Source organism: Microtus oregoni, unplaced genomic scaffold, assembly GCF_018167655.1.
Source record: "Microtus oregoni isolate MIOR12 unplaced genomic scaffold, Mior012 000043F_ref0000047, whole genome shotgun sequence".
Taxonomy (NCBI): domain Eukaryota; kingdom Metazoa; phylum Chordata; class Mammalia; order Rodentia; family Cricetidae; genus Microtus; species Microtus oregoni.
The window spans coordinates 10,790,647-10,810,702 of NW_024543210.1; the positions used below are offsets into that span (position 1 = coordinate 10,790,647).

The 20,056-nt window shown below is 47.3% G+C and overlaps 1 protein-coding gene across 2 annotated transcripts in view; it reads right to left on the bottom strand.

Moving 5' to 3' along the window:
* The window catches only part of Rin3 (Ras and Rab interactor 3), a 108,199-nt gene that overhangs the window by 35,058 nt on the left and 53,085 nt on the right, over positions 1-20,056 (bottom strand). For both annotated transcript variants that reach the window (XM_041633397.1, XM_041633398.1), the window contains exon 4: positions 6,805-6,877. In XM_041633397.1, coding sequence (XP_041489331.1) covers positions 6,805-6,877 — 73 coding nt within the window. The remainder of the gene's footprint in view (positions 1-6,804; positions 6,878-20,056) is intronic.

Genomic DNA, 20,056 nt, shown 5'->3' on the forward strand with positions numbered 1-20,056 from the left:
CATCAATGGTTGTGATAGGGCTGACGGAGGGTCCTCATGGCAGGGGCCCCAGACCACCCTACACCTGCCTGAGGATCTCTGCTAGATGAGTCGCTAGTGGCTTCTGTTAGTGTCTGCCGCTCCCTTCAGGGAAGAAAGCACTGCTGAGGAGGTGGTTGTGGCTTTGTCATGGTTAGACCGGGTGGCCCTGCAGCATCTCCAGCCACCATCACGTGACTCCACTATGAACCTGAGGCCTTGTGATGTCAACTGCCCATCCCTCTACACAAGTCTGGCTCGGAACATTCTGGATAGGTCCTCAGGGTCCTACTCCCTTCCTCACTACCCTTACCCAAACCTCCAGTTACAGCGGTTGACAAAACTCATCTGCCATTACCTCAGTTTACCTGGCTGACTCTCTAGTTTGTTGGTGTGGTTTTAGATGGTTCCTGTCTCCAGAAAAATGTCTATCACAGTGGCCAGCAGAGGTCAGTCCGTTCTTATATTGCCTGTAATCTAACTCCGTCACTTCACCGCCTTTCTTAGGATGCTTATGGGGACCTAGGCTCGAACCCCAGCACACAGGAGACAGCCTGGGCTGCTCCACCTCTCCAGCAAGTTCTTTAAATGTCCCCACCCCTTGCCTGCACCTCACTTCCTCATAGTGAATGCACCCTATTCCTAGACGCCGGTCCCCTCTACTTGTATCTGCTTAGATTACAAGTACCCTTCAAAGTCACACCATAGGCCTCTTCCTTCCAGACTTGGTTGTCAATCGTTTCATCATCCAGCTCCCTCCTCCTCTCATCTAGGGCATCACACAGGATGGGGCAGCTAGCCGAGCAACATCATACAACATCACTAAGACACTGTTAGAGCACAGCAGCTGCATGGGTAGCTTTACAATCAGTAACGGGGCGTGGGGTGTTCAGAGAGGTTGAGATAATTGCCCAAGACCACTCAGCTAAAAAATATACCTTTACCTAGCACCACAGATCACTTGTTGTTTATTTACTTGTTATTTATTTATTTAGCCTCTGGTTTCCTATCCAGGCCTCATAACTTGCCTGGGATACTGACACTACTGTTGTCTTCATTGTTTTTAATTCTAGACTTTGGATGGCTGGTAAGACAGCTCCGTGGGCAAAGGTGCTCGCAGCCAAGGATGATGAGTTAGATCCCTCGGGATCCACATGGTGGAAGAAGAGAATCAAATCTCAAAACTGTCCTCTGACCTCCACACCTGTACCATGGCATGTGCACACAGACAGACAGACAGACAGACAGATAGATAAATATAATAAAGATGTTAGACTTTCAGGTAAGGGGTGGGGATTAAGGGAAGGGGTGAGAATGGAACACAGGGTCTTGCATGTGGTAGGCACATGATCTACCATTGAGTTACATACAGTTCAGCCCTACGGTCTGTTTTTGTTTCGTAAATTAGAAGCAAAGACATATTTGCTGTAAGAATTAAACATTACCCAAGTGTTTAAAATAAGATGTTTCTGTCCTTCTTCTTCAGAGTCCCACTGTCAAGATTCTAGGGTGTGACTACTTTCCTCATCTTCTCTGCATGTGAGCATGTGTGCGTATATACACACACACAACTATTTTCAAAAGTAAATGCCAGTGTATGAACTTGAATGCTGGTTGGGTCTAAGGTCAGATTCTTCCATTCCTAGACTGTACTGCCTTTTAGTAAAACAAAAACAGAAACAAAACAAAACAACAACAACCCCAAAACTCAACTGACCAAACAAACAAAAATCTTTTTGCATTACTGCCATTGACTCAAACAACATTGCTAGGAAGAATTTTAGTTCCTGGTGATTCTGCCCTGGGCTAGTATTTCTTTTGGGTAGATTCCTAGTAAGCCTGATAGGCCACGGGATAGAATACTTCAAGATCAGCATTTGCTACTCTTTTTCCAAGCTTATATCCATTCATACCTCAACAGAAATGGTCCCCAGATTATGGTACTTTTTGTCCTTCCTGTCCTGAGTACAACCAAGCAGCCCACTTTCAAGGACTTAGTGGTGGCCTCTGTCAGTGACAATGACATGCAAATTGTCCAGTTTGTGGTTTACCAACTAAAGAAGTTTTAGCATCGTGTGAAGGTGGGGAAGACAGGCAGCCCCCAAACAAGCGTGGTCACACCCAAACTGTGAAGTCCTAGGCTTTGGGGTAACGACAGGATAACCCTCAGATAAGGTGCTAGGTCAGTGGGCATCTATCCACAAACCTACCAACAACCGACTGAAGACACCCTGGACACTTCGGAGGGACTCTACCAGGCTTTCAGTGTCTGTCTGTACTCTGCAGATGTCCCTGATCAGAACCCCCGAGAAGAGGCCAAAAGTGCAGGCTCCTCTGTCCAAGCCCAAGGGGAATATCACTGGGCCTAGGAGAGCAGACATCAGCAGGCACACACATGGAGTGTGTAGGGGCTTGACTCAAGGCCTCAAGATATTAGGTAAGTGCCCTACTAATGAAACCTGCATCTCTACACAGCTCACAAGTAAATCTTAATGAGCACAGGCTTGGGTGGGGATCATGTGGGTGGGAGTCATAGACCTCCCTCCAAAGCAAAGGCTATCAAACAGTGAATTAATCAAACTTATAGATGTTCTGTATGTACGCGTTCATATCTATTTCCTTATGAACTATAAAGCCCCGTAAAAGGCAACAGAGAATTTTGAAAGTGGGATTTTCAGAGTGGATGTTTTAACAAAACCTGCTCTCACTTTTGAGGGCCAACTTGTACACTCCTAGGTACCTATACCCTTCTCTGAAGGCCCCTGTTCTAGCTAAACTTTTACCTATGAAAGAAACGCAAAGCAGCATACACACACACACACACACAAGTTCAGCAACACAATACTTACTCCACCTACATAGGACACTTTTCGGGAGAATATAGCCCAGCTTTCTTTCTTACATACAAAGTCACAAAATGGATTTTCTATCCTAATGCCATCATCCGGTCCTCTCATTCCCTAGGGACTAGACACCTAATCATTTAGTTTGGTCCCAATATTAGTTACCTGGAACTGAAATCAGATTCTGTAGACTTCAAGGCTCAGTAACTCCCAGGGGGTCCCCCACTTCCAGAGCCAGTCATAAGACTTGGACCACCAGCACTTCTGAGCCACTGATGGGGAATAGAGTTCAGTATGCATGGTGATGATAGTTATCTTTAAAGGTGGGAGTGACCAATGAGCCACTCCCTGAGGAGGGTGGTGGCTTAGCCACCGTGTGGGGCATATCTGAGGGAGGATGGGCCCACAGAGCTCCTTCCTTCCTCATCTTGTGTAATGGCACTTACCAACTGACCCTGTACTGGGGTTGTGTTGAGGATCGGACCCCACGATCCTGGTAAGGGTTTTAGCTGAGCATCTGACACCATGGATATGCTCAAGAAGCAATGGGACTAAGCATCTATCCTAGGAAGGAAGCCCCAGTGTCTCCCATCTCCACAGCCATGCCTCTTTTCTTCACTGGCTGCCCCCTCCCTTTTGGTGCCATCTCTTCATGACTCCAGAAGACTTCAGTGGTCCCTGGTTGTTCTTGGCTCTTCTCTTCCCTCAACCCCACTTCCTGCTACAGCAATATTGCTCTGTCTGGGGCTGTCTAACCATGGGAGACAACGTGGCTCATAGCAGCTACAAAAGGGAGCCCTTGCAACTCCAGGCATGATCTATCCCGTCCCCTCCACAGAGCCACTCCCGAGGCTGCTGTGGCTTTCTTTACTTTATTTCTTTTTGCTTTTTGTTTTTAGAGACAGGGTTTCTCCATGTAGCTCTGGCTGTCTTAGAACTCACTCTTTAGTCCAGGCTGACTTTAAACTCAGAGATCCTCCTGCCTCTGCTTCCTGAGTGCTGGGATTAAAAGTGTGTGCCACCACCACCTGGCGCTACCCTTTGCCTGTCCTGTTTCCTCTGCCTGGAATTGTCTCTCTGCCCTCCTTGGCAGGCCTCCCACATCTTCTTCACAAGGAGGGCCCCCCAGCTCCATATACAGAGGGGTAGACTGAAGAGAAGCAACAGTTGTGTCCTTTCCTCTACGAGCCTGGTGCAAGGCCAGGGCTCAAATCTGACTTCAGAACTTGGCTGTGCCACTTGAGGTCAGTCACACCCAGCCTCAGTTTCCTCATCCTTAACATCACCAAGAACACACAGCATGGTTTTATGAGTACTACCCTGTACCCACTACTCTGCTAAGGCACAAACAGACATCTTCAGCACAGCTCCGAGGACAGGACCACTAACTACCTAGCCTTGTAATGTGTGGCCGCGATAGGGTTAGGAGGAGATGAGTAGGCAGCACCGAGCATACAGACGCTCAGGCAGCCATCACATTTCCAGTTCTGCACACTCATCACCGAGCTGCTGGGCACTGTCAAAACTGAGGAGCTTCTTGCAAGAACTGGGGTCTCCAGAGAGGGGGGTTGTTTCTGAAGGTCTTGGCACCTGTAACCCTCACAAACAAGCGTTCGAGAGGGAGCTCCTAATCTGTCAGACACTAGGGGTGAGAAGGTTGTGATTCCGGTCCGGCTGAAGTGTACATTGTGTACTGAGCTCTAGGGCTAGTGTGTGCTCTCCTGGGGATGTCTGTATGAGCAGCCACCAGCTCACAGGGACTTTAGGTGCCCAATGGGAAGCATCCTTTGTAGAGGAAGAAACCAGTGGGCTTGCTGAGGGTTGGGTTTGGGTTTAGTGTGGTGACTGGGTCACAGCTCTAATGAAAATCTAGACCAGTACACCCCCTGGAGGGGGCAAAGCTACATGGAGCACTTCCAGTGTATTTTCAGTTGCCTCCAGTGTTTGGTTCTGAAGGAGTCTGCCGGTGGGATCTTAGAATCTCAAAGTTGCAGACCATCATACCTAATGTCCCCTGACAGAGAGACAAGGGTGCCTGGAGAGGTCAGGTGATGGACCTAGAGTCACACAGCTGCAAGGCCTGGGACTCTGGCTCCTGAGCTACTCAGCATTCAGGCCTTGTTGCCTGATGCACCTCCCCCAGAACATGGTCAGGCTCATCTCTGGAGTGAAGCCAGAACTACAGGTACCTGCTTTGCTGGATTGTGGAGAACCAGCAGTCAGAGAGGAGAGGTTGGGAAGCGACAGGGGTAAGCTTGGTGATTGTGGCTACTGATCTCCCTGGACACCAAGCTGAAGCCCAGAAAATTCTCCTATAGTTCAAATGGCAGAGATGGAATGAGAGTCCATCGGGTCCCAGGCAGTGTCCCAGCTCTCTCTTTCACGGACATTAACTCAGCCTTCCTCTGGCATCAAAGCACTCCCTTTTATGAAAGAGGAAGTTGGGGCTCTGAGGTGTTATATATCCAGCTTAATGTCTGTATTCTCATCCATCCATCCATCCACCCGTCCATCCACCCATCCATCCTCTCTCTTTCTACCCAACCATCCTTCTGACCATTCATTCATTGTACCATGCCAAATACTGGACAGAGCTCCTTTAACTAACTCTAAAAGGCCCATCTTCCCACAGTTGGGTGTGGTGTAAAGCATAAAGGTCTGGGACCTCTGCAATTATTTTCTTGTGATTCTAGTGAGCCAAGCCAGTGCACAGAATTACTTCAGGGTTCATTGGTGGTAGAGCTTTCTCTGCCATTTACCCATCTTCATTTCCTCATCTGTGCAACAGGAACAACCCTTCTGGGGTTGTTGGCAAGGTTTTAAAAGACAATGTGGAGGGATCTGGAGAGATAGCTCAGTGGTTACAAGCACTTACTGCCCTTATGGAGAACATGGGTTTGGTTCCCAGCACTCACATGGTGACACACAACTGTCTGTAAATTTAGTCTCAGGGGATCTGATGCTGTCTTCTGGCCTTGCAAGCAAACATTAAGACATATTTAAAAAAAAAATCTTTAAAAGTGGTGGGTAGGGCCGGGCAGTCATAGCACAAGCCTTTAATCCCAGCACCTGGGAGGCAGATGCAGGCAGATCTCTATGAGTTCGAGACCAGCCTGATCTACAGAGTAAGTTTCAGGACAACCAGGGCTATACAGAAAAAGCCTAATTAGAAACAAAACAAAACAAAGAAAGAAAGTAGTGGGTATAAAAATCCCCCAGAGCCCCACTGAGCGCTGGAGAAGTCCTCGCTAGGCAGCAGGAGCGGCCAGCATCAGCTCTAATGATCAGTGTTGCTCTGCTGGCCTGGAGGGTGGGAGGGGTGGAGCATGTGTTTTGGCAGACTTAGCCTGGGGTCAAAGACCCCAATACATCGTATCAAACATCGAGTCAGCCCTTGTGCAGGCCCTGTAGCTTCAGCTGATGAGTTATGGCACCAAATGTATTTTTAAATTCTTGCTGATCGGAAACCAGTTCTGAGTGAGTGGAGCAGAACTCACGGTGGTCTGCCCAGCTGAACAATCCCAGGCTCCCACCCACCAAGGGGCATCAGCCCTTCTTGTTGTCGCTATAGGAAGTTCCTTCTGTCCTGTGCGTCACCAGTTGGTCTCAAGGGTCCCTAACTGTCCCTGGTGCTGGTAACACTAAAAATTGAAAGATTAATGAGAGCCAGATGGGCAGGTGGCTAGCAGAAAAGTCCTCCCAGAAGAGTCCAGAAAACATCAGAGCCAATCTCTCTTCTTGTGGTTACCAGAGCAAAGACAAGGGACTGTCCCCTCTCACTGCATCCCCTCCCTCTTGACTCTGTCCCCTACCCTGCCACAAACACACCCAAGGTTGCATAGACGTCTGTTGCAACCAGATGGGTGTATCACAACAATTGGGCTTCTGTTAGGACAGGAAGGGAGGCTTCCCCCACAGTCTCCTTTGGGGCCAGGTTACTCACCTACTGACACAGTAGAAAGCAATGAGTCGGAAGATGTCCTCAAACACGAGAACTGAGCCTTCCAGGTACAATACTGGGGAGAGACAAGAGAGGCCGTTGTAAGCATCCTCTGCTGACAAGGGGAGGGGCTGGCTGCTCTCCTAGATCTGGAAGGTGGCACACGCCTGCATGTCCTCTGTGGGTTCTGGTGCCTCCTGAAGGGTCCCCATTATGTATCAGCTGCCAACTGCAGTGGAAGCAGGGCTCAAGGTGTCAATGTGTCAAGAGAGTTCAAGGACTACCAATTACTGTGGCTGATATCAACTAAAACACAGTCATCATTTCTGGTGACCAGGAGTCTAGATTATAAAAGTAGAATGCCATGTGTATCCAGCTGCTAATGATAATCTCAGTAGGTATTGGCTTTCATGATGCCCAAATCTCAGGCTCCTGCCAAGTTTTGCTCCCAAATCTCAGGAGTCTACATTGGGCCCCCGAGACTGGAGTTACAAACAGTTGTGAGCGGCCACGTAGGTGCCGAGGACTGAACTCAGGTCCTCTGGAAGAGCAGCCAGTGCTCTTAACCCCTGAGTCATCTCTCTAACCCTAAGGATGACTTCTATAAGTAGGGGTTTGACAGATATGTTCCTTAAATATTACTTTCTAGTATTTCCTCAGAAGCTGCCCCAAACTGACAAGTGCCCAGACCCCAGAACTGCTAAGAGGTCATGTCACCTTATCACCTCACATTGTCTTTACACGGCCTTGGGGACATCCAGCACCCACTTCTGCACTTGGCAACATCCTGTAGCTCAGAGCCTGCCAGTCTGTCCCTCCTGACAAAGACACCAGGCCAACCAGTCATGGTAGACTGTCACAGTGTTTACCCTCTCCAGGGTCCCTCAGTAAGAGCCTTAATACAGAATAGTCCAGAGATCTGACCTCACATGGTGAAGCTCTAGTGATAGCCAGTGGGAGTCAGTCTGTACTGAGGTGGCCACAGGGCACAGCAATCAGAATCTGCCTCTCAGAGAGAAGGAAGCCTTTCACTTTAACACCCTCTATCAGGGTTGGACTGGGGACAGGTAGCGATGTACCAAGCTGGCTCTGGACTTTTTCAATACCAATGTTAGGATGGAACAGCCATAAGAAACCTGAAAGCTATTAGGTACCTTTTTAAAAAAGAGATTTCACTTTGTCACTCAGTAAATATATGCCCTGCAAAAGGCGGACTATTATGGCTCTCTTCTTTTCCACAGTACCTCCAGTATTTGGCATGGTGTAGGCATAGTACCCCCAAAACTTGTCATAAAGAATACTACTGTGAATACTTTTGTGTAAAGCTTGCATGGACATATTTGTGTACTCTTGATTGCATATGAGAGGCAAAATTTACCAGTCAGGTGTAATTCTGTCCATTCAAGAAACTACCAAACTTGGTGGCATACCTGGATATCAAAATGTAGAGGAATAACGAAAGATCCATATCTATCACTATGCACAAAACTCAAGCCCAAATGGATCAAAGACCTCAACATAAAGTCAGTCACACTGAACTTCATAAAAGAGAAAGTGGGAAGTACACTTGAACGCATTGGAACAGGAGACCACTTCCTTAATATAACCCCAGCAGCACAGACACTGAGAGAAACAATTAATAAATGGGACCTCCTGAAACTGAAAGCTTCTGTAAAGTAAAGGACACAGTCAACAAGACAAAATGACAGCCTACAGAATGGGAAAGATCTTCACCAACCCTACAACAGACAGAGAACTGATCTCCAAAATATACAAAGAGCTCAAGTAATTGGTCATCAAAAGAACAAATAATCCAATAAAAAATAGAGTACAGACCTAAATAGAGAATTCTCAACAGAGGAATCTAAAATGACTGAAAGACACTTAAGAAAATACTCAACATCTTTAGCTATCAGAGAAATGCAAATTAAAACAACTCTGAGATTCCATCTTAGACCTGTAACAATGGCCAAGATCAAAAACACTGATGACAACTTATGCTGGAGAGGTTGTGAGGTAAAGGGAACACTTCTGCATTGCTGCTGGGAGTGCAAGCTGGCACAACCCCTTTGGATATCAGTGTGGTGATTTCTCAGAAAATTACGAAACAACCTTCCTCAAGACCCAGTAATACCACCTTTGGGTATATATCCAAAGGATGCTCAATCGTGTCACAAGGACATGTGCTCAGCTATGTTCATAGCAGCACTGTTTGTCATAGCCAGAACCTGGAAACAACCTAAATGCCCCTCAACTGAAGAATAGATAAGGAAAATGTGGTATATTTACACAAGGGAGTACTACATAGCAGAGAAAAATAATGGCATCTTGAAATTTACAGACAAATGAATGGAGCTAGAAAACATCATTTTGAGTGAGGTAACTCAGACCCAGAAAAACAAATATTATATGTACTCACTCATAAGTGGCTTTTAGACACAAAGCAAAGAAAATCAGCCTACAAATCACAATCCCAGAGAACCTAGACAACAAAGAGGACCTAAGAGAGGCATATGTGGATCTAATCTACATGGGAAGTAGAAAAAGACAAGATCTCCTGAGTAAATTGGGAGCATGGGGAACCATGGGAGAGGTTTGAAGGGGAGGGGAGAGAAAGGAAGAGGAGCAGAGAAAAATGTTTAGCTCAATAAAATCAATAAAAGAAACAAACAAGAAAAGAAACTACCAAACTATTTTCCACAATGACATCACTTTTACATTCTTATCAATTAAGTATGGCAGTTCCAGGTTCTCCACACCCTTGTTAACACTCGCTGTCTGACGTTTTGACTGCAGACATCCCAGTGGGCCTAAAGTGTATCCTGTAGTTTTCATTCACATTTTCCTAAAGATTGGTGAGGCTGGGCATTTGTCTGTGTTTATTGACTGTGTGTGGGTTATTCATTTAAAACTTTCTCCCCTTGAGGCAGACATGGTGGCACACACTTTTGATTCTAGCATTCAGGAAGCAGAGGCGGGTGGATCTCTGTGAGTCCAAGGCCAGCCTTGTCTACAAAGTGAGTTCCAGGACAGCCAGCACGGTCAGATAGAGAAACCCTGCCTCAAAAAATTAAAAAAAAATTCTTTATTTCTATGGGTATGGGTGTTTTGCCCACATGTGTGTCTGTGCACCACGTACATGTAGTACCTATGGGAGTCAGATGAGGGCATCAGATCTCCTGGAACTGGAGACACAGATGGTTGTGAGCTGCAGTGTGGATGCTGGGATTCAGACTCCAGGGAGAGCCGTCAGTATTCTTAACAGCTGAATCATCTCTCCAGTCATAGTGGTCATTCATTTTATTTTTAGTATTATTTTTTATTTTTTGGTTTTTCAAGACAGGGTTTTTCTGTAGCTTTGGAGCCTGTTCTGGTACTCGCTCTGTAGCCCAGGCTGGCCTTGAATTCACTGAGATCCACCTGCTTCTGCCTCCCAATTGCTGGGATTAAAAGTGTGCACCACCACTGCCCGGCTTTGATTATTTATTTTTGACGATGAGTTTTGAGAGATAAAGTCTAGACACACGCCTTTCGTCAGATCTATGCTTTGTAGACATTCACTCCAAATCCAACTTATCTTTCTAAAGCTTTACAGACGAACAAAGACAGAATGCTGTCTAAATGTATCCATTAGATTAGAGATGCCCACCTGGCATCTAACCGGCTCTCGCTAACAGTCAGTCTTCTGCCCTCTGAAACGGTTTACTTAGAAGTTCACTTCACTGTCAGCTTGGCAGCATTTAGAGTCACCTAGGAGACATTCCTCTGGGCATTTTTGTGTGGGAGTTTTCCAAGAGGTTTAACTGAGCTGGGAAGACCCATGCCAGTTGTGAGCAGAACCATCCTGTAGGCTGGGGTCCCCAACTTAACAAAAAGGAGAACGTGAGGCTGAGCAAAGGCATGGGTCTCATTGCTCCCCCAGTACAGATGCGAAGGGACCAGCTGCCTCCCGTTCCCGCTGCCCCTTCCCAACATGGCTGACTGTACCCTTACACTTAGACCCTGAGCCAAAACATGCCAACCTTCCCTCAGCAGCTTCTTTGCCAGGAAATCTGTCATGGTTAGGAGAAAGGTAACCAGGGCGGTTAATATGCTGTGGGACATGAATGGGTCACCATTCTCACTTAAACCACCGTCTTTCTTGCTGTCTTACCCATACTGTTCTCCTCAGAGACCCCTTTTCATACATGGTCTGGAAGTCAACCCAGACCACGCCTGGTTTTAATCACTACAAATCCACAGGGGCTGAGGCAAGTGTACTCAACAAATGAAAACTTGTCCTTTGTGCTGTGTTCTTTAAGGTAGCATGGGACAGCTCTGACAAGGGCCACCACTAAGTGACAAGGGCTACCACTAAGTGACAAGGGTCACCACTAAGCGACAAGGGTCACCACTAAGTAAAGGGTGAGCAGCTGGGACCCTCACCCCAGGTTTTGATGAAAATATACAAAAACATCAAAAGGGGATACACCTCGCCAAAGATTACTGTTTGCGTGGGGTTCACATTTACTTAGGAAACAGAAACAGCCTTCCACATTTAGACAGCTCCACTAACCAGAGATATTTCACTTCTTTTTTTCTCTCTCATGAGATGGGCTTTCTCTGTGTAGTCCTGGCTTGGAGATCTCCCTTCCAACAGGCTGTCAACAGGAGCTCTTAATAAAATGTTTAGTTGTGGTGCCCGCATGAAGGGCTTGGTCACTGTCAGCCCCTAGCCTGGCCTGTAGAAACAAAGGGTAGGTGGGTAGGAAAACTGATATGAACCTCACAGAAGGGCCACGGGGACTTCGTCTTCATGGTTTGGAGAGCGGTCAGGAGCTTTTCCCTAGAAGTAGGCATTGATGTAGCCATCTGCTTGCTCTCTATGGAAGATTGAAACCTGGCTTGGGCGGGTGGAGAGACGTTAAATTGCTTCATCCTGCACACAGCCAGGCCTCTTGGTGCAAAAGCAATGGATCAACTCTTCCCCAAGAGGAAACCGTTGTGAAAGGGGGTTCAGGAAAGCTGGACACCCCTTCCCCAGGAGAGACTAACCTCTTAGAAGGCTTGAAGAAGAACTACGAAGCTAATCTCTGAATTCTTCCGTCATCCAGAAAGGGTTGGGTCATCTAATCCTGGTAGACTGTAACACCCCTACTTCCAAGGGATACTATGTCACTGACCAAGTCCTTGGCAGGAAAAGGCAGAATCCAAGGACAGAGAGTGAAGGTGACAAGAGATTGGGGACTAGGGAGAGAATAAAGCCTGCAGGGACCCCCCAGTGAAGAGAAACATCCCCCCTACTCCATACGCCTTTCAGGGACCATCCCATTCCCAGCCACAGTGTCCCCTTCGGAACGTTGCAAGGAGTGGGTTCCGTCCCCAGTGTGTGTGTGTGTGTGAGTGTGTGTGTGTGTGTGCGTGTGAGTGTGTGTAGGCTGTTGGGTAGTAACTGTAACTGCCACAGGAACTACCTCTTGGCCAGTCTGTGGCTGGCCATAGAGGAAGGACTGCCTGTTTTTCTCAGTTCAATTTTGTAAAACCTAGGAAAGCTGCTTCCCCTGTTCCCAGAGAGGGCAGGGGTTTATGGGGTGGGGGTGGAGAAGTAGAGGTGGGGGCAGGGAGTCCTGGGTCCCCACAGTTTAAGGTCTCACTTGCGCTGAGACCTTGTTGTAGTGCAGTTATCTCGCCAGGGAGCCGGGAGAAGAGGCCTGAACCTGCTGAAAAGAGTCCCTTGTGACCAAAGCTGCCAGCCACAGGGCTATCACAGAACAGAAGCAGTCAGGATGAGAGAAGGACTAACCAGCCTCTCACCTCCATCCCAACCTAGAAAAGCTCCTGTCTCCTCTGGGGAAGGCTTGGAGCGAGGCTGGGAAAGCTAGTTCCCACTGCAGGTCAAGGCTGCATACGCTGACACAGTCAAACCATCTCTAGTCACAGACTGAAGCCAAGCATTTCTGAGACTCACGTTCAGAGGGAAGGTGAGAACCACAATGGCTGACCTAGGCCCCGAGGGTCAATGTGCAAAGGTCAGAGTGGCATGCTACCTAGGCTGGGTGAAGGAGAGCAGCCATTTCTATGGTAACAGCACCTGGGTGCGGAGGTAGCACAGAATGAGGCTCCGGCAGTTGGGAGAGTGTTGATTAATATGTACCGGGGTCCACTTCCTGGCTGATCCTGGAGCACTTCCGCTGTGCTCCCGCTAGCCAGCCCAACCCTCATAGCACAGCCCATCCCTACAGATCCTGGCCTTGGATATAATAATCTTCCTCAGGTCCAAGTTCTTCACCAACCAGGGACCCGGCAGGATTTGGAGCATCGTGGGGAACAGGATGAGCCTGGGGGTACCACAGCTGGAAGCTAATGGGACAGGTCCAAGGAGGCCCAGGCAGAGGTTGAAATGTGGGTCCTTTCTAAATGCCTTGGGCATTGCTAAAGGCAGGAAACCAGGAAGGTTCAGTAGCTGGCCCAGAGGTGTGGTCAGGTCCTGGTAGGTGCCACTAGCAAGCTCAGTAGGCACTTTTTTTGTGGCATTGGCAGAAGGCATAGGGGTTAGGAAGATACACGAGAGTTCCCACAGGAAATCAGCCTTTGCCCCCTGCCTGGTGTCAGCACAGAGCCTCTCTTTCAGGCCCGTTTCCTCCCCTGATACTGGAAGACAGAACCTCGGAGGCCTTCCTGGGCAGAATGCTAACTTGTTCTCTAGAACAAGATGTCACCATGCCACAGGTGTCACAGGCTCAGTCTGGGCTAAGCATGAAGAACACGGGGCCTGAGCCTCATTTCTTGTCACCGTCTTAGCTCCAGGGTCTTTTTGCTCCCCAACTTTGCATTTGTGAAATAGCATACAGAGAGCCCCACAGGGGCAGCCGCACTGTCCCCTATTATACCATTCTTGTTTAAATAAAAGGCTCCTGGTTTTGGAAGCTGCTCATTCTTCTCGAGCAAATGCAAACTAGAGCCTTCAAGAATCTGAAAAGGAACACAGGACGAACTGTCACGACGCAGACCGGGGCTTCATCTGGAAACTATTTATAGGTTCAGATGACAAAACGGAAGGGAACAGTGGACAGATTTGTGAATTTCCAAGTGTCAGGGAAGACTGAATAAAGGCTAGGACATGGGAGGTCTTCTGGGAGGAGACAGGTGAGATGTGGGGATGCTGAGGGAGCTGTGCACCTGGGAAACCATCCCTTCTCCCTACCACACTGAACCAGCCAAAGGAGTCTGGTGATTGCCCACACATGAAAAGGGGAGGGTGGTGGCCCCAGTGACACCCTGATAGGGAGGTCAGCTCCAAGTGTTACGAAGGGTTCACCATGAATCACCAGAGAACACCTCTTTGACTTTAGGATCTTACAAATATAAGAAAAATTAGCTCCTTAATATACGAAGACAACACGGAGCAGACATTCTGTGTTCTCTCTTCCATACTAAGTGTGAATGGTCTGGGTGTGAACGGTCTGGGTGTGAATGGTCTGGGTGTGAATGGTCTGGGTGTGAACGGTCTGGGTGTGAATGGTCTGGGTGTGAACGGTCTGGGTGTGAATGGTCTGGGTGTGAACGGTCTGGGTGTGAACGGTCTGGGTGTGAACGGTCTGAGTGTGCTTTGCACTCGTGCTCAATCTTAGAGCCATTCAGTCCCATTTCTAAGGCTTGAGAGTCATGGCACTAGACACAGCATGGTTCTTACCTGGGAGCAAACTGGTCCCCCAGAGTTGGCAATGCATGTAGCTACTTCCAGTGGCACCTCAGGAGATAGTGCTGCTGGCACCTAGTGGTCAGAGGTCAGGAATGCTGACAAGCCCAGGACAGCCTCTTACAACAAGGGAGGACCAGATAGGAGATGGTGTGTGTCCTGAAGCACCTGGAAGGGTGTTTTGGATAGCAGCTCCTAGTCAGCTGCTGGTGCATACGTGGTTTCCAACATCAAAGCTTGTAACTGGGCTCAGTGGGGACCTCAGCCCTAGAGGGCCTGGTTTCCCGTGTCCTAAACTAGCAATGCAGAAACAGAGAGCCACAGTGTGAATCAGCAATCAGGAACAAGGGGCCAGTCTTGGGCAACTGGTACTTTGCTTGTAGGAGACTATCATAAACATCCACTTCCTCTTGACTGCCATTAGCATCTCAGGCAGACTGAGTCTTTGCTCAGTCAGGAGTCTGCAGCTCTGGGGAACAAGGCTGATGGAGGTATGGATGGGGATATCCCCTTGTCTAGCTATTGGTTAGTTAGATGAGTACATCCATCTTCACCACGTTTACTTGGGCATAGGTTTTTAGGGGGGAATATCCTTGCTAGAGCAGAGCCCTGCCTTCCCCATAACCCTGCAGGCACAGGCCACAGCTCCTAATTCACCCCTACCACAGCTCTAGGTCAGGACGGGGTACCCCTGCTGTTGGAGGCAATCCCTAGTCTACCTGTCAGGTGCACACTAGCTGGCAGTCCTCAAAGGCAGACTCGGGTTTCACATTTCTCTAGCAGGCTATTTAATTCAAATTCTCTTTGGTGCACCCTAGGAGAGCAGATCAGACTGTCCTCTAATTGCAGGGACTAAAGGGCCTCTTGGTCCCAAAGGGTAAGAATATCTCAAAAAGACACGTACACTTTAACCTCTTATCCTGAGAGCTGCTTATTTTTGCTACGAGCCCTCAGTTTGCACCCTAAACGCTGTCCTCAGTCTAGAGGTAGACTGGGAGTTCATTTAGCCTTTATTTGTTAACTATATGCTAAGCACCAACTGCAAGCCAATCCCATGTCAGGTACCACGGTGAGCCATGTCATTTTGCTGTGTCCCCTTCCTCAGCTCATTTGCCTCCTGCAAATTTCTGGGACATGTTCCTTCTCCTCATGCCCACCATGACTGCCAGGTCAAGTTCCACCAGGCTGCCCCTAACTGTTCTTGTAGACTATGCTCTAGTTTTCAACCTCAGGGTCTCTCTTGCATTTTAGCCTTTGACCGCACCCCCCCCCCACACACACACACACTACACACTCTGAAAGACATGCAACTTCTCTGTTAAAGGTACATCAGATGATGTCCCCACCCATATGCTCTTCCTTGGGGTCTGGAGGGCTTTGCACAAAGGGTGAGCTCATTCAAGGCCTGTGTGCACAGCTCTGGGCCTTCAGCTCTGGGACCTGTGGGCCTCGGCTGGCATCTGGGTCTCTGTTCACCCCCTCCCCCCACATGCTCACATTCTGCCCACTCTGAACTTCCCCTGGACACACCCAGTACCCTGGCACTCTGCATGAGCTGTCCTGCCACTTCATAAGCACTTCCTCTCTGGTGCAAATCGGACATTTCTCTCTGTCCTTTAGGACACTCCACATGTCCACACCCACCTACCTACCCATCACCAGTGTTTGGCGGATTCTCCACATTGCTCCAGTATAGTCTTTAATGTGTACCTTGGATCTAGTATACTTGAATTGAATAAACAGTTAAACCAAGGTAAATAAACCTCTAATCATGGCAAGTGAGTGTCTCCTCTTGGATAGAAGCTTCCTAAGAGGAGCTGCTGTTGCTTCCTCCTCCTCCTCCTTTTCTTTCTCCTCTTCCTCCTCTCCTCCCCCTTCTTTTTCCTCCTCTCCCTTTTCTTCCTTTCTTCTCCCCTTCTTTTTCTCTTTCTTTTTCCTCCTCCTCTTCCTCCTCCTTCCTCTTTTCTTCCTCCTCTTCCTCCTCCATTTCATCTTCCTCCCTCTTTTCTTCCTTTTCTTCCTTCTCTTCCTGAGACAGTGTGTCATTTTGTGGCCCAGGACGGCCTCAGACGCGTGTCTTTGCTCCCTCCTCCAGCCCCTCAAATGCTGGATCATAGGTGTGTTGCATCATGTGCAGCTCAGCAGCACTTATTTTTGGTTTTATAAATTACATTGATTTACATGCAGGAGAGCGGCAAGTCACAGTGCACATGGCAACGGTGCCCCTGTGGCATTCAGAGGACAAGTAGGGGGCTGATTTTCTCCTTGACCATGCGCATGGGTCCCGGGGTTTGACTTCAGTTGTCACATTCGGTAGTGGGAGCCTTTGCCTGCGGAGCCATTTCACTGGCCAAAAAGCAGAACCATGGAGTGGTAAGAGCAGGTGCCAGGAGCAGGCTGCTGGGCTTTAAATCCCGGCTTTGCTGTCAGTAAAGTGTGATTCTGGTCTGCATTAGCTTCTGAAAAATGGCGTTAGATTCTTGCTATTTACTGCGATGTAACAGAATACAAAACAGAAGAGAGACTTGGAAATAACAACCGTCTTCTTACAACTCATGATTGATGGGTCAGGAATGGGAAGTGCTCTCAGCTGGGTGACATTTCTGCTCCTTGGAGAACAGACTGTATATATTTGATTTTTTATTGCGCTCTACATTTTTTCTTTGCTTCCCTCCCTGTCCCTCCCCTCCCTTTCAACCCTCTTCCATGGTCCCCATGCTCCCAATGCTCCCAATTTACTCAGGAGATCTTGTCTTTTTCTACTTCCCATGTAATTAGATCCATGTATGTCTCTCTTAGAGTCCTCATTGTTGTCTAGGTTCTTTGGGATTGTGATTTGTAGGTTTGTTTTCTTTGCTTTATGTTTTAAAACCACTTATGAGTGAGTACATAATGATAATTGTCTTTCTGGTTCTGGGTTACCTCACTCAGCATGATATTTTCTAGCTCCATTCATTTGTCTGCAAATTTCAAAATGTCATTATTTTTTCTACTATATAGTACTCCATTGTGTAAATGTATCACATTTTCCTTATCCATTCTTCAGACAAGGGACATTTAGGTTGTTTCCAAGTTCTGGCTATGACAAACAAAGCTGCTATGAACATAGTTGAGCACATGTCCTTGTGACACGATTGAGCATCCTTTGGATATATACCCAAAAGTGGTATTACTGGGTCTTGAGGAAAGTTGTTTTGTAATTTTCTGAGAAATCACCACACTGATATCTAAAGGGGCCGCACCAGTTTGCTCTCCTACCAGCAATGCAGGAGTGTTCCCTTTACCTCACAACCTCTCCAGCACAAGTTGTCATCATTGTTTTTGATCTTGGCCATTGTTACAGGTCTAAGATGGAATCTCAGAGTTGTTTTGATTTGCATTTCTTCGATAACTAAGGATGTTGAGCATTTCCTTAAGTGTCTTTCAGCCATTTTAGATCCCTCTGTTGAGAGTTCTCTATTTAGGTCTGTACTCCATTTTTTTTATTGGTTTATTTGTTCTTTTGATGACCAATTTCTTGAGTTCTTTGTATATTTTAGAGATCAACTCTCTGTCTGTTGTAGGGTTGGTGAAGATCTTTCCCATTCTGTAGGCTGTCATTTTGTCTTGTTGACTGTGTCCTTTACTTTACAGAAGCTTTCAGTTTCAGGAGGTCCCATTTATTAATTGTTTCTCTCAGTGTCTGTGCTGCTGGGGTTATATTTAGTAAGTGGTCTTCTGTTCAAATGCATTCAAGTGTACTTCCCACTTTCTCTTCTATGAGGTTCAGTGTGGCTGGCTTTATGTTGAGGTCTTTGATCCATTTGGACTTGAGTTTTGTACATGGTGATAGATATGGGTCTATTTTCATTCTTCTATATGTTGACATCCAGTTATGCCAGCACTATTTGTTAAGTATGCTTTCTTTTTTCCATTTGATATATTTTTTTTTTGTCAAAAAACAGGTGTTCGAAAGTGTGTGGATTAATATCCGGGTCTTTGATTCGGTTCCATTGGTCCTCCTGTCTTTTTTTATACCAGTACCAGGCTGTTTTCAGTACTGTAGTTCTGTAGTAGAGTTTGAAGTCAGGGATTGTGATGCCTCCAGAAGTTCTTTTATTGTACAGGATTATTTTGGCTATCCTGGGTTTTTTTTGCTTTTCCATATGAATTTGAGTACCGGAACCGACTTTTTTATTAACTCGTATCAACTAGGGCCTGGCCCGGTTTGGAGGATCCAAGATGTTTCCCCTTAGATCTTTGGCAGGGAAAGTTAAAAGGCTACAGTCAGCCAGGTCCATCTCCCTCCCAGGCCTCTCTCTCCAGGGTGGAGGCAGCTCTCTGAAAACCTAAGAGGAACTGGCTAGAGCCATTTCTGCTATTCTGTTGACCACAGAAGTCACAGGCCAAAGGAGATTTAAGGGAGGGGCAACAGACTCCACCTCAAGAAGGAAGAAGTATCAAAAAAAATACCTTAATCTGCCACAGTGTGGCGCCATATCCTAAAGCAGATTAAATGGTAATCTCAGAAATTAGGAGGCTGAGGCAGGAGAATAGTGTGTTTAAGGCCAGTCTGGCCATCTAGAGAGAGCCTGTCTCAAAACTGAAAAATAAATAATTCATACCAAATGCTTAATAAATGACTGTTATTATACAACAGTCCTTCATTAATCCCATTCTACCTAGTGAAAGCCCAACAACAGCCAAGTCTCACTAAATGCTTTTTGTATCATAATTCTGCGTAGGACGAGGCATATGGACAATGTTTTAGGCTAGGCTAGAAGGGGGAGATTTTTGTACTAATCCATGAGCCATATTCCACAAACTTGGGATCCTGTTGGAGTCTGGAGACTGGTAGGAATCCAACATCAGAGGCTCCACGGATCACAGGAAAGAAAACTGAACTCCTGCCCAGGTTCATCCACATGGTTTGTGATCAATGAACTTCAAAGTTAAGCCTGTGTGCTGGATTTTTTTTTTCACGGCCCCTGCCATTGATATTTCTCAAGAAAAAGCATGGGCAATCTCCACGGCATCCTTCCTGTGAATAACGGGCTGTGGACCTCAGGATGCTGAAGCCAAGAAGAAGCACCTTAGATGTCTCTGAGAAAGGTCCTTGAGAGTGCAAAAGCTAGCCATGAGTAATTGAGTCTCGTCATCCATCTGCCATCCATTTCTCCAGAAACTACAAACAATCCTATCATACTGTGCTCAGATTCTCTCTCTCTCTCTCTCTCTCTCTCTCTCTCTCTCTCTCTCACACACACACACACACACACACACACACACACCATGCTTTGTTTTGTAAGATGTTTACATACAAGTCAAGGCCTAAGGGTGTCTATTCACACCCTGGTTTCCTAGATGGGAATTGGTAGCAGCAGGGAGGACGGTCAGAATCAGCTTTCCAGGGAAAACTACCCTGGATATGGCTCCTGCCAGTTTCATGATATACGTACTCCCTAGCTAGGAAGAGGCACAGCCAGATCTCCCCAGTGGGTCTGACTGAGTCTAGCACTATCAGGGCCACAGCCCAGAACACAATTGCTTATGTTCAACTGTCAGTGTTGGGCCCGGAACTCCCATCCCCATGGCCTT